This window comes from Convolutriloba macropyga, chromosome 1 (genome assembly GCF_964194025.1).
Source record: "Convolutriloba macropyga chromosome 1, txConMacr16.3, whole genome shotgun sequence".
Classification (NCBI taxonomy): Eukaryota; Metazoa; Xenacoelomorpha; order Acoela; family Convolutidae; genus Convolutriloba; species Convolutriloba macropyga.
In genome coordinates this window covers 62,182,350-62,197,642 of record NC_134468.1, presented here as the reverse complement: position 1 = coordinate 62,197,642, position 15,293 = coordinate 62,182,350, and the positions used below count along the sequence as shown (strand labels likewise).

Genomic DNA, 15,293 nt, shown 5'->3' with positions numbered 1-15,293 from the left:
CAAAATACTATATATACTTAAGTTTTTTAACTTGAGTTTTTTTATATTACAAGGAAACATAAAGCCACATAAAGTTCCTTCGCAATTACAGCAGTGAAAATCTCGCAAAACAATGTGCAGGTCATAAAAGGCTAAGAAACTTGTCTAAGTCTAAGACTAAGAAAAAAGAAAAACTGCAAAAAAAATAAGAAAGATGGTTTTAAAATTTCTCAATTTTTGTGTCAATTTTCCTCAAAAAAATGAGTTATACCAAGAAAACTGTAGTCAAATGGTATCCGAATATTTCTGAACCAGCTTTTATCCAAATTGCACTTAAAGCATTAAAACAAAAAAACACGCAAAAAATCACTAAATTTCGTCTAAAAATCAGCAAAACTGATCAAATATTACAAATTAGCATTAAACTCGAATTTACTGTACTTTTGGCTACACAACTAGGACAATTATTGTGAGCCTTGAACCTCCACAAATGCCATAAGAAATTAAGGAAGAATAGAACGGGAATTCAGAAACAAATTGAACAAAAAACTATAAAAATTTAAGTTTTTTTTAACTTGAGTTTTTTTAAAAGTACAAGGAAACATAAAGTCGAGTAAAATTCCTTTCCAACTAGGGCAATGGAAAGCTCGCAAAACAATGGGCAAGTCATAATAGGTTAAGAAACTTGTCTAAGACTAAGACTAAGAAAAAAAGAAAAACTGCTAAAAAATAAGAAAAATGGTTTAAAATTTCTCAACGTTTCTGTCAATTTTCCGAAGAAAAAAATGATTTACAGCAATAAAATTTCACTCAAATGGTATCTGAATATTTCTTAATTAGCAAGTTTCCATTCAAGTCCCACTTATAGCATTAATACAAAAAACAGGCAAAAAATCATTAAATTTAGTCTAAAAAACAGCAAAACTGATCAAATCCTCCCAATTAGCATTAAACTCAGAATTAACTACATGAAACCTTCAATTCTTATCAAAACAAGCCTAAAACTAATACAATATCATAATCAAACCTCATAACCATCAAAAGTTACAAAAATAAACTGCATTTAAAAGCCGCACGTGAACAAAAAAATTTCGCTCGCTTAGACAAATTTTTTTCACACATCAATTTCTCGCTCTCTCAAAAACAGCGGTATGAACAAAAACCACTCTCTTTTTGCAACGCTCTTAACTTTTGCTCAGCCCCAAAATCACTCCAAAATTTTTCACGGGTTTCATTTCCCGCTTCAAAAATCACTCCAATAAAATTGATTAAAAAAAGGACTTCTTTAATACTCCTCTTCGAGTCGTAATAAAAAGACAGCGCCCCAATACAATTTAAAATCTTTGAATTGTAAAAAAGACAGCGCCCCAATACAATTCAAATTCTTTGAATTGTAAAAAAAACCAAGAGAAGGCCAATAATAGCCCCAGCTATCGCTGTGCGGCTATTAATAAACACTAATTCAAGAAATTTGGGGCCATGACACAGACACAAAGTTTCTTGCAACTTTTTGCGCACTAAAATGAAAACTGTAAATTAAGTGAAATTTTAGCAGATACTGTGCAACTTGACTTACACAGATGCCAGTTTCCATTTGCCCCCTGCAACTCCGTAAGTGCTGCCACAGTTAAAGCCCAGCCAGCCCCACCTAAAGGAAAAATAATCTAAACTAGCATAATTATTCTCAATTAATTTTACATCGTTTATCCTAATAGAATTTTCAGTTTGGCTATATAAAATGAAAGCGATCAATTTGGTCAACTAATGCACCCCATTCTCGTTCTGGTGCTTTACTGACCATAAAATGAACATTCCAAGTAGTGAGTTGGTGGGACTGTCCATCCTCTCGAAGTCTCTGGAAGTACTGCCATCATATCTTCCAGTCCGCGGTCCCACCATCCAGGCACCCACCAGTCCTGTAAGACCTCCCACCATGTGCACAACCTGCAACCAATACCAGATATCCTGTGCGAACGATGAATTAAGAAGTCGATACATTCTGAACTATCAGTCTATCAAAACTGAGTTGGAGCTTATCATAGTAAATTATTCACAATTTAAATTTATAAATCATTTAAATGGCTATTGGGCAATTAGCTCTTTTGGTTTCGCAATTTGGTTAATCTTGTAAAATTCGCAAGTTCACAAACTCCGATAGGTTTATCTTGAACTGACCTTATAGCTCACGTTGTAATCAATCGTTCATGAAATTATCCTGAAAGCCAGATAGAACTAAGTCAAAGATTATTCGCAAGCATTCATGCAACTGCGTTCATGTAGTTCCTAAATGTAAATTCTGAATGGCACTTCTGAAGGATATTTTGAGGACGCTCACCCCACTTCCACCAATGTCAATGGCACCCAATTTATTCAGCCATCCTTGAGGTGACCAAAGCCAGTGTACTGGGACACAGTAGATGAGAGTGTTGAAGATTGAGAAAATCATGTAGCAGCCAAAACTGAATCTCTCAGCTAAAGCTCCACTCACTGAAACAGGCACCATGTAGACGGTGGTTTATATAGTTTTAATAGAATTCTCTAAAGAATTCTGCGTCCAACCAAAAAAACATGTCTGTATTCGTCAGTGCGGCTTCAAACCTGCATGTAAGTATTCAATAGGATTTAGATCTGGATTAAAAGCCGGCTAATCTAAAAACATTCATTTTCTTCCACAAAATCCCTGACAATCGTTGATTTATGCACTGGATCATTATATTGTTGAAAAATACACTATCGTACTAAAAGGCTACGTACAGCATAATTTCTTCATCTAAAGCATGATTCGTGCTTCAAAAACAGGATTTGCGCTAAGGCGCAAAAAAAGGTGTGAAATTTAGAAGTTTTAAGAGAAATTTCATTCTCACTTTCTACGTTTAAACAGAAAAGATGGTTAAACCGCTTTGTTCTTTCACCGTTTGCCAAGTTTTTACGCTACGAGATGTCGGATTTTTTCTAAAATACAAAACCAACTCAACTTGAAATCAAGATCCTGTGCAGAGTATGCATAGAAACGTCACTTAAAAAATAATAGTTTCGAGGACCAAAAATCGAACGGAAAGCCCCCAACATTGTCATAAAAGTCAGAAAAAAAAGTTAGTTACCGAGGTTTTGAAAGATCCCAAAACCTCACTGGAGCGCTTTCGAGTGTCCTATGACGCTTTCTCTTGCAACGATACAATTCCGAGAGGTACAGTTAGACGACTTATCAAAAAATATGGCGTTTTTCAAAAACTGCTGCAAAAAAAGTCAGTTTGCAGAAAAAAAAGCAATTGTTTTTGTTCAAAATGGTTTCAAAATGCTCAAGAAGCCTTTCTATTTCTGGCAGAATGTTGTTTTTACTGATGAAACAAGGGTGCGCATATCCAGCGACGAAATTGTTGGAGTTTTTTGGAGAAATGGAACGAGATTTTTTGAAAAAAAAACACAAAAATTTGAGTTCAGACAAACAATGACTTATGATTTGGTGTGCAATACTATCAGATGGACAGAAATTGCTTGTTAAGTGTCCAAACAAGCTAAACGCTGTCGGTTATTTAGAAATTTTCATAACTTGCGGAGAAGAAATGCATTTCCGGGATTTTATGTTCCAACAAAATAATGCTCCTCTGCATAAATCGAAGTTTATCGGCAATTTTTTGAAGAAAACGAGCGGAAGGTACTGGAAAGGTCAACATACAGTCCAGATCTGAATCTTATTTAAAATTTATGGGCAATTTTAAAGGCAACGATTACGAAAACAGACAGTTTCTTGGCAAAGTTAGCAGAATTAGTGTATAAAATTTGGAATGGAATTGACGCAGACGTCATGATATATCTGTATGGAAAGTATGAAAATCGTCTACCAGACGTTTAAAAAGCTAACATTGTTGTGACGCGTTATTAGAGAACAGATTTGAACACAAAATGTTTCATTATTTGATGTTTGTATTGCTTTTTTATAAATCTTCATGCGTACGTAGTTTTTTGGTACCATAGTGTACGTTCTTGAAAACGATATTTCACGTATGTTCTCAATGTTTCCAAGTAAACTAGAATTTTCAGCTTGTTAATGGATTTCTAATTAACATTTTTGGTCTATCTGATTGTATTGCACACCGAAACATAAGTGATCACTTGTCTAAGTTCATTAGCTTCTGTTTTTTGCCAAGAAATCTTGTCCATTTTCTTCGACAATTCTGTAGCTGGTATTCTTTGAACCAAATATTTTTCGGGTAACGCATGTATGCGTGCTGTAAATTTAGTATTGATCTCAATCAGAGTTACTTTTGTAATTTGTCCTCGAATATTAGAAATTTCGAAACGTAAAATTTTGGTAAACAGTAAAAAGAAATGGCACCTTAATCATCCTCTTTTTGTAAGCGGAGAAAACAAAAGTGAAATTCTTTTAAAACTTCAAGATTTCACTCATTTTTTCACGCAGAAGTTAAGTTTCCTGGGCAAAAATAAGGGCTTACAAGGCATAAAATGCGCTTTGCATACTTTTTGGTTCCACAGTCTCTCCATGGTGATATGTTATTTCTCATCCAATCAACTGCAACCAAACACTTCCATATAAAATTATCAAGTCCTCCTTAGAACATCATGGCCCTCATTGATTTATGATTAAGATCATATTTCAATTTTTTAAAATTTTTCATGCACTATTTCGTGACCCTAACCAATAAGGAGATCATAAAACTTTAGAGGATCCCAAATACGCAAAAAATGAAGTTTGCTCAGCACGCGCATGGTTAAGTTCTAGTTTTTTGTCAAGGATCGTAAATAAATTAGTTTTAATTTTTTCTGCTTAGTAAAACAACGTGTTTTCTGAACTTCTCTGTAAACCTTTTACATCTGTAAGCTGTTTTCAGCAAGTAGGGCTCTTTTTCGGTGCAATAAAAAAAATTTATTCAACTACGAGAAATTTGTAGCTTACTCAATCCAATACATAAACCAAGTATCTCATGCAACGATTTTTTTTGATAATTTTTTATAAGTATCCTGAAAAGAGGTAACGGGAATAGAGGTAGTGGTTTCGTATACAATGAAATTATAAAAAAGATCTGTTTTAGTGAAAATCTACAAATAATACCACCGAGAGATGTTGCATTACCAAATTTGTTGAAGGAACTTTTTTCTCGTTTTTACAACACTTCATTTTGTCACAACAAAATTTTATTTTTACTTTTACTCTTTCGTCAACAGAGTCAACAAATTATTATATTGAGCGTGTCGACAAAAAACTAATGTTTAAGTTAATCAAATCGCGACTTCTTTTTTAATGAAAAACTTCAGCAAAATTGGCATCTCTTTTCGAAATTGATCACAAATATTGAGGGTGTCAACAGCCATACTGAGAAATTTGCCACTAAATGCAAATCTTTCAATCTAATCTTTAACATGGAGGCTCGGTAATGTGCGTTTGCACATAAAGTTCCGGCCATCCGCATTTTTGGCATATATGTCTGCCAAATGAGGAACAGATGAAACCCCAACCCCCCAAAAAAAATCCAAGTGTTTTTTTTTAAAAATGTGTATGAACAAAAAGATAACCTCCAAAACAGATAAGTCAGTAGAGTAACAAAATGCTCCATCAGATTGATGAGATCAGCCATTATTAAGAAAGCAAGTCAAAACGAACAATAAAATCAAAACAACAATAACAAGAAACATTAATTACATCCAAAACTTTATGTCCAATTTTTTTTTTTAAAAAAAATCATTAGCAAGGTCAAAAAAGCGTCACACAACACTGAAATTTTACAACGTAACTTGTACTTCAATAGAAAATATATGGGACCACTCAAAAATAAGGTTCGGTAACAATTAGACAAAAAGAACAAAAAACAGCAAAGTTTAAAAATTAGCTTAATAATTTGAAAGCAATTAGTTTCAAAAAAATGAAAAGCACTAGATAGCAATTGGAACTATCCAAAAGGTTTATGATTAAATTCGCTCTATAATAAGGCATTAAAACCTGTCTTTATTCAATTTTTTTATGTGGTTACAAAATGAGCAAGAAATAGAGACAACAAAAAAATTTGAATTTAAAATTGCGAGAAAACGCTGTCAAAGCCGTAAAGGCATATACTGCCATCGACTAAACCTTTTCCAAATGCTAATAACGTTTGTCCTCTTATAATGAGAATTGATGACAACTAGACAAAAAAGAGAAAAAGGCAAAATTAAGTAATACTTTTGTGTTTTACAGTAACAATTATTTTCCATGTCATGAAAGCCATTAGCTGCAAAATGAACTTGAAATACGGCCGTTTACTCTTCCAAAGGAAGTGTTTGAGAAATGTACCATTTCAGAATATATCAAACGTCTACAAAATACCGTGAGATTTAGACAAAAATCAAAAATTAGTTTACTTTTTTTGCGAAAAACCTTTGTCGAAGTCAGTAAATTCATAACGAAATCTTTAAAACCATTAGATTTTGTACACTTGCATCTTCCTTGACGACATTAATGTCTTATGTGAACTGTGATAAAAGAGTTTAGGTAAAAAACAGACAAAAAGAACGAAAACCAAAAACTGTTTTTTTAAAACAATTGTTTTCAAAGTCAAGAGAGTCATCAGCCGTCCACTCAAATCAGAAAACAGGCGGCTCATATAATCTTCCATTAAAAACCAATGAAGTTTTTTAAAATCCGAGAAATTTTATACGACTAAAAAGACAAAAAAACACGACAGTTGAAACTACTGTATAAAATTCGATTAAATTCTTCGAGAAAGGATTGTCGAAGTCGCTAAAACAATAGTTCATGCCTTTGAAGATTTTTATATATTCGGTTTTGCCATTTTTTGAACACCAATAATGTAATACGTGAACTTTCAGTAATGTGATAAAGATACAAAACGAGAAAAAAGGTACAAAATGGTCCGATTTCAAAAATTAAAAAAACTGAAAGCTAGTAGTATCAAAGCCAACAAACCATAACTTATCAAGCAAAAGTGATTAAATTTTATTTTGGTAGAAAGAAGAGGAAGACGAAGCATGCTTTCGTTGCTGACACTATGCTACAAGTTGATCAACTTAGGGGAAAATAGTGGCAAATTCAATGAGCCATTGTTTATTTAAAAATCAAACATTTTCAAAAGTCAAAACCACCAATATCTTTTGAGCAAAGAAACTAAATACTATAATTTGGAACTGATTATGAAGCCAATTGAAACTATTAACACTGAGCTTTGATTTGAATTTTTTTTTCTTTTATTAACATGAAAAAGACCGAATTTTTTTTAAAAAAGACCGACTGATTACAATCCGAATTCTTTTGGGATTGTAACAGTCCAATATTCGGCCAAAACCAGCCTTGCTATTGCTGTTCGTCCATTAGCAGTCAATAGTGTCCATTGTATTAGATCTAAATAATTTATTAGTAAAAAATGATCGAAAATAAAAGCTGCGTTTTTAATAATCATAGAGTAAAGTTATCAAAAAACGCCAAAATCTTAATTCCAGAATACTCTTAATTGAAATGGAAGTAGTACTAGCTCCGTTTGTAGTTTACAATGATTATGTTTTTTATTTTTGGTAGTGTACTTCGGGCAACTTTAATCAAAGTGGAATAAAGAAGCTTATTTCGGTCATTTTCTTGATGAAAAAGGCTGAATTTTGAAATCTTAAGCAAAAGTTTTAGCCAAAAAATTACATCAAAATAGTCAACAATTCTTTTTTGTCTTGAACAATAACTTCAACAGAACAGTACTTTTGTTAACAATTTTTACATACTTTGGCAAAATTGACGTAATATTAGGCAACAGTTCTGGAAAATGTGAATAAAAATTACCCAAATCGGTCTAATAGTCACAAAATTTTAAACCATGATAACTTGCTCTACAAAACGAATTTCAAAAAATCTTTTTAATTTGAAATTCTACGCTGGACGGGTTTTTAATGATACCACTTACTACTCCCTACGATGAATATATCCATTGGTCAAAATTGTCTGAACAAAAAAGCCCATTTGAGTATATAGTTCCTGCCCCCTTAAGAGGGTTCGGAACAATTAAAAAAATCGTAATATATAAGGCAAAAACTGGATGCAAACAGAGTTTTTGCATTTATTAGGCAACGATTTGACTTAAAAGTTGTAGAAATTAGGTGAATACGTATTAAAATATTCAAAAACGAACTTCAATTTCTACTCGTTGCTAAAATGTAGTCAAGTGCCCTAACAATTGTTGTAGATACGAAAGAATTGAAAAAGTTACATGTCAAATATACATAATTGTTACATCATTTTAATAAATTTTGGTGCTAACAGAATTTAACAAAGTAACGGAGTAAAGATCAAGGAACGTGGTGATATCGTATTCATCATTTAATCTAATCATTTTACAATCAACCCGGGTCGAGGTTTTAGAGTAATTTTTTGTAAGAAATGCGGTGAATGCGGTGAAATTTTGTAAGAAATGCGGTGATTGCGGTGAATGCGGTGAAAATAAATAATTCACCGCATTTCACCGCATTTCTTACAAAAATTCACCGCAAAACTCACCGCATTTCTTACAAAAATTCACCGCACCAACTTTTGTGGCACAATAATGTAAGAAATGCGGTGAAAGGGGTGAATGCGGTGAAAAAAAATAATTCACCACATTTCATCGCATTTCTTACAAAAATTCACCGCGAAATTCACCGCATTTCTTACAAAAATTCACCGCAAATGATTTCCAAAGTTTACTCAATCTGATTTAAATTCACAAGAAAGTTCATTGATGTACGTAACAGTTGGCGCAGTGGACTAAGCAGTGGAAGTCATGCAGGCGGGCAGAGGTTCGAACACGTGTGGGGACGACTCTTTTTTGTACGAATACTGAGAACGCGGTGAAAATAAATAATTCACCGCGATTCACCGCATTCACCGCAAAAAGATGTAAGAAATACGCGGTGAAAATTATTTTTTTCACCGCATTTCACCGCATTTCTTACGAAAATTCACCGCCAAACCTCGACCCGGGAATGGGCGCTGAAAAGTTTCAGAAAATTTGAGCCATGGTCTTGATTTAAAATGATGCAAAACGCGCGAAATGAACTTTTATAAAGAAAAGTTTTCATGTGAGGATAAATTCTGGGGAAGCCTTTCAGTAGGTTTTTCTCTATCCGTCGACATATCCACTGCACCTCGACATTCCACCATCAAAATAGAGTTTTGCTAGAAATTAATCTCATAATACAGATTCTGCTCATGAATATTGGAGTGTGAATCATTTGACATTGAATGGCCACGTCAAAACCAAAAGCGTATCGTGCAATCTCTCTAGGGGTCTAATCGTCCAGGGGTGTAATTAAACCAACTAACCAACAGTGGTGGAGGTTGTGCAAAGAGCCAGCTGGTAGAAGTACTGAGCATATGTTGTGCCCAGGTGATTCTCTTCAGTGACGGTTGTGAAAAAATCACTATACCCAATCAACCCGTGCCAACTGGATCCGAAACTGAATGCGAAGCCCATTGACCAGTAGGAGAGGCCTCCGAAAATGACGTCCAGGCAATTCTTCATCATTATGTTGCACTCGTGCTGAGATTAAGAAAATATATATTCGAAGTTTACTCTAACAATGAAATGTCTTTTTATGCACAACTGGTGCTTTGTAATTGTTGCATACGAATTGAAGCCTCGCGGGTGAAATTTTTCCTACTTGGTTATAATATGACCCATTACATTCCATGAGGTTCCGCAACCAACCAAGCAATCTCTGCTAAACATTTTTGGATAGCACACGGTGGTAAATTGGGGTCAAAATCAAAGTGTCAACAAGGGCTGTGGTTTTTAAATTTTTTTAAGGACGAAAAAATTTTGAATTCTTGCAATCTGCGTGGTCTCCATTATCAAATAATCTTGGTTTATATTGATCTAAAATTTAAATGTTTGCTGATTATTTCTTATTGCCAATCATAATGTTTTCTCCGATCTCTGACATTTCTTCCTCTCTACCTCAGCCTTTTAACACTCGTTTTTCAATTTCTTCGCGTCAATGAACTGGGCTCAGGTACCCTACTGTTGGATGACATTGCTTACGAAAAGACTCCCCTCTCATTGGGTGAGTTCAATAAAAATTCGGACTTGTTTCTAATTCATCAAGAGATTGATTCAGTTCGTCACAAGCATCTATGAAAAGTTATCTTCACATTGCGTCCCACACAATCGGTTCGCTGATTATGAGACAAGTTCAACTAATTGCAGCACTCAACTACGGGGCTCGCGACAACTGCATATTAGCTGATCCTTGTATGATGACAACAGAAAGTGACTGAACTGCTCTGTTGAAGGCAATGGACTGTCCCACTTACTGATAATTTCTGCTATCAGCTAACAACGACATGCGCAGTAAGGCCTTCTTCAGAGACCTCAAAAGACCGCCCAAAACTTCGATTGCCAAAGGGACGAACAAAATTCCTTGTTGAGCACAGCTATTTTCATACTGATCATATTTTCGATCTTCAGAAGCTTCAATTGCATAGCCAGACCTCTCTGCCGCATAAGAAATAATGCTCGGTTGCAGAGACGAAGTCATGGTTATCTCTAGAGCAGCAAATTGGCCAGATTTCCAAGAAGGCAGATAGCCATCTCCTTGGCGTGAGTTGTTTTCCGCAATGAAATTGCGTTTTTCAATTTTTGGAGACAAATTAACTGCTAAACAGGCGGAAGCAATGCGATTGCGAATTCTATCGTGCCTTGAAATCGCATCTCCCCTTCCATGGCAGGCAACTGCATGGTCACCAAATGTGTCCAATGTACCTGACTTGCAAGATGGACAATTTCTTTCTTGTTCATAAACCGCGGTCCCAAGCCTGTACTTGGCACTGACTTCAAATTCCTTAGCCGAAAGGTGTAGAACTATAGCGGAATTTGGAGTCGCGGCAAGCCACGCGCCGGAATGAGGCAGGCATAGTGACTGGAGTCTTGTTTTTTCCCTGGTTGACGTTTGATTTCTTATTAGGGCAGCAAGTTTTTCTTTATCAAGTGCTTCTTGGAACTTCTTTTCTATGTGCGAAAGTAGATTGAACAGTTCCAGACCCTGATGTAACTTTTTAAAAAATTAAATGTGTCACTTTCTGGGGGACTTCTACTTGTTATTTTGTTGACCAGCTCGTCTGAAGCTAAAATTGAGCCCACAAACACATTTTTGTATTGCACTTGTGACTGTCTGACGCCTAGTCCCGACAAACCGATAGATAAGGAAGACTGTTTCCATACGTCATTATCAAAAAATGAGCCAACAGTATGATCCAACACTTCTCTTTGGCCGTCATCAAAACTTTTCAATACTTCGAGCAACTCGTTTGATGGAGTGTTAGTGCGTAAAGAGAATACTAGTTTCGGAGTTCCCAAACAGTAACGAAGGATACCCAATGCACATTGAGGATCGTGGAGGTGATGCAAATTGTCCAGCATAGATAAAATTTTTCGAACTCTCCTCTTTAAACAAGAAGCGACAAAATCTTTTGAACCAACTGCAGCACCCAGAACATTAAAATCGTTTCCCAAATTCCTTTAACTGCCTAATCAACGGAGGGTAAATCTTTAATTGACCACAGCTCACATTTGTTTTTTCTCAAGATTAGGCCTCTCTCAGGGCCTTCATTGGCTAGGATTTCAAGCTTTTGTTTGGTTTGATCTTCAGACCCAGCAATAAACCTATCATCTAAGTACAAAGAGTGCTGTAACAAACCCGGAACTGAAGTCTTGATCTTCTGTATGATTGGCCATAAAGTCAAGGAGAACATTAAAGTTCCCAGCGAATCACGCTGCTCAACACCCGATTCACTTTGAACGATTGAATTGTTATTAAAGAGTGGTGTTTGCTGGGAGTAGCAAAAATTTGTGAAGGCGGCAATTCCAGGAATAAATTCATAAGTTGCTTTTAATAAATGTGAACGCTTGACTGAGTTAAATGCGTTTTGGAAATCAATTGGGTCCTTCGTCCGTCTGAGCACTAACTATGTTATCGTATGTAATTTTTTACGAATGAATAATTGCTTCAGTGCCTTCGCTAATGCCGACTCCCAATTGCAAACTATCAAATAGCTCAATTGCTCCTGATTTAGCTTCACTTACCAAACGTTTTGCTATGAGGCGTTGCAACAATTCGCCAACTGCTATATGGCGCACACCACCTTTCTTTTCGGATACAGCGGTGAGTGAAGCGCAGCAGAGTGCTTTGGAAATAAAAGCAGGAAAGAGTCCCCTGCTACCAAAGTTTACAAACTTTGTTATCGCTTTCAGGGCAAACTCGGACCAATCAGGTGCAGTGCAGTCTACAGCGTGCTGCAGATGTTCTGGAAACATCTTAGAGGGACCGGTTGCAGTGTGTTTGCTGAATGTCTTCAGTTGTTCATAAACTACGTTTTCAATAAGTTTGAATGCATTGGATGCAGTATCGTCAGGTAAACTGAGAACAGGTAACGGTTCTTTCGGATGTAGCTTTTCCAGTGCTTTGAATGTAGCTTTGTTATCGGGCGCGAGACATTCAGAAGGTAAACTCTAGCAGCTCGGCCAAATTGGCCTTGTAGGCACAACGTTTTCGCTCTGGCCGATTTTTCTTCAATGCTGTTAGTTCTCTGTCTTATGACTATTTCAAAGAGACAGCTTCGGACCAAGCTTCCCATATTCACCGGCATTCTAATGAACAAAACTTTTTCCGACACGTTGGTCTTGATTGCGCTTTTGCTTTTTGCCTCCGCGGTTACAAGCACGTAAAACGCATTTTGAAACCGCAAAAGTTTTTGCCAATTTGTCTGGTTGTCTGGAGCCTCAACACATTCAAGAAGAATACCTGATATCAATTGAGACCAACTTCCTCTGATTTTGATAGGAACAAAGCGACAGATTGATACGTACGAACTCAAAATTGTCAACACTTCTGGCAATTTGTTACCTTCGGACTTTACTTAGAGATCAACACGTTCAAAAAATGAATTATTCAACTGACTGGAATCAGTGGAATCACAGGAGATCAATAGATTGTCTATTTTATTTGAGAGGTCTGTGTTAATTTTCCGACGGCTGCATAACTGCTCTTTGCATTTTGAATCCGACCAAATTGATTTGGAATTGAGCCAAGCGTCGTGCTCAGACTCCCAACCATAATATCATATTTTCGTGTACTGATCGCAGTTTTCTAGTACTTGAACTCTGTAGAAGGCAGAAAAAAATTGTGCCTGGATCTACGTGAAAAAGCTCTTGAGCACATACAATTTGTAACTCCTGAGTCAAACCCGTATGCATGTCTTTGCTGGCTTCAGGATTTTGTGGTTCGCTTTGTGTGCCGATTTGAATTCTCTAATTCCTTTGCACCACTGTCGTCGAAAATTGCATTTCTTAAGTTGTATTCCATTTTGAAAAAAATCTCAGGTTGAGGGAAACTTATTTTGGAAAACTGCCCCAACCAACAAAGACTGTTGTATGTTGTAAGGCGACTGTTTTCACAGGCAAACCGCCCCAGAAAACTTGGGGGACAAACTGGGCTGGAGGGGTATTAGAAACAATCTCATCGAATATTAGACACTTCGTCTAGTCCTCACAGACAGGACGCAAAACCAGGAAACTTCTGTGTTTTTCTCTTGTTTGTTTGTTGATTTCGCTTAACGAGCTAACAAAGCTAACAACCAATCACACATCAAATCAGTGGGTAAAGCGTGCAACAAGATCTGAGCTCGCTTAATTTGATCTAGCAAAATCTGATAAACTGGCAAATTCTGGGCATTTTTTAAAAGTACATTTGTAAATTATTCCGATTAGAACCCTCGGGTTAAATATGCTTTCAAACATTAAATAATTTTTTCGCAGTATCAGTATTGTTGTTACTGTAATAATCTTGAAACTGTGGCTGCTCGTTCTCTTATTTAGAAATGAGATTTGACCGCTCCTATTTGTCTGTCAGCTGGTATTTCCTCGTGATGATTGAGCAAAATCTCAACATACAAAAACATTTACAAAAGAAGTTAAAATATTTCTAAGTCATTTCTAAAAACAAGTTAAAATATGTTTAAAACAGGTTTTATTGTTCAAATCTTTTTCAAAAGTGTGCAATTTATTTTTTTCGAATGTTTTTCAGGATCAGAGAATCTTTTCCGTTGCTCCATTTTGTTCTTGTTCTTTTTTTTCAACAATTTGATTTGTTCTCCTGATGTATCAAATTTTTAGCCAACTATAGAATTTTTTTTTGGAAACATTGGCAAGTTCTGGATAAACCCCAGTGTCTATGATCTGTCTTGAGTTTTTTAAAGCTAATTTTTGAGATAAACACTTTAGCTAGCAAGATAAGATCCTGAAAAAGAAGATCATTGGGGTGCTCAATTGTTTGCTGAAATTGACAAACATTTACTCCCCAGTAAATGTTTGTCAATTGCTTTGCCTATTTAAGCGGTTGATGTTTTTCACTTTAAGAGTTTGAAGTAATTCGCCGCTGAAAGAAAGATGAGAGAGTGCAATTGACTTGATAATATTAATTTTTCCTTCTAAAGGAATCTGAATTCGTTCAAAAAAAAAACAAAGAAAGAATATCATTAGCTATTTTACTCAAAATTGAGTTGAGTTGATTGTCAAAGATTAGGTTTGAATCATTTTTACTCCAAAATAATGACAAGCAGAAGCTGGTTTAATATCTTACACCCTCAAAAATATCCGGATCTGAAATAGTTTTGTTTGTAAAGAATGATAAATGTTTTATCATAATTTAATGTGAGTTGATTCTTTGTCACGTATTTCCTTGTTTTTTCTAAATTTCTTTCAATTTTTTTTTGGAATACAATCATTACTTTATCAATTATTACAATATCAACCGTAAATTGAACAATATCATTTTCTCTTTTCAGTTTTTCAGATAAAGTCGTTGATTCATAACATAAAAATAGGAGGTTCTAGCACTTTTCTCTGTTGAACAAAAAGCGTAAAATTTTTTTCCAGATTAGTCATACCCAATTTACAAATTGTATTTGATTTTTGAGCAAAGATTTCAGGCGGAAAATTGTCGATTGAGAGGGATTGAAAACTGCTGTTTTCTTGAGAAAAATTGCCCACGATTTTGAAGTGAAATCTTTTGCAAGATCCAAGAACACAGCACCTGTGTAGTAGTTATTTTTCATTTTTCCTATTACTATTTCAATAAAGTAAAGTGTACCATCAGATGATTTCTTTTTAGATTGGAAGCCAAAATGTCCTGTTCAAAAACTCATATTTCTCAAGATTTTCTTCTATGTGATTGAGTAAAATTATTTCAAAAACTTTCGCAAAAATTGTTGTTACGGAAGTAGGGCTGTATATAGTTAAAGCAGAAACAGATCCTTTTTTGTTATTTGGTGTGATGTGTGCATGTTTTGA

General features: G+C 35.3%; 2 protein-coding genes across 3 annotated transcripts in view; both read right to left on the bottom strand.

Moving 5' to 3' along the window:
• Positions 1–15,293, bottom strand: part of LOC142341363 (uncharacterized) — a 513,659-nt gene that overhangs the window by 241,169 nt on the left and 257,197 nt on the right. The gene's annotated exons all lie outside the window — the stretch shown is intronic.
• LOC142345037 (ammonium transporter 2-like) overlaps positions 1–15,293 on the bottom strand; it is a 56,235-nt gene that overhangs the window by 36,080 nt on the left and 4,862 nt on the right. Inside the window, exons 3-6 of the mRNA XM_075397150.1 lie at positions 9,272–9,488; positions 2,315–2,466; positions 1,778–1,923; positions 1,556–1,627 (exon numbers count right to left, since the gene is read on the bottom strand). Coding sequence (XP_075253265.1) covers positions 1,556–1,627; positions 1,778–1,923; positions 2,315–2,466; positions 9,272–9,488 — 587 coding nt within the window. The remainder of the gene's footprint in view (positions 1–1,555; positions 1,628–1,777; positions 1,924–2,314; positions 2,467–9,271; positions 9,489–15,293) is intronic.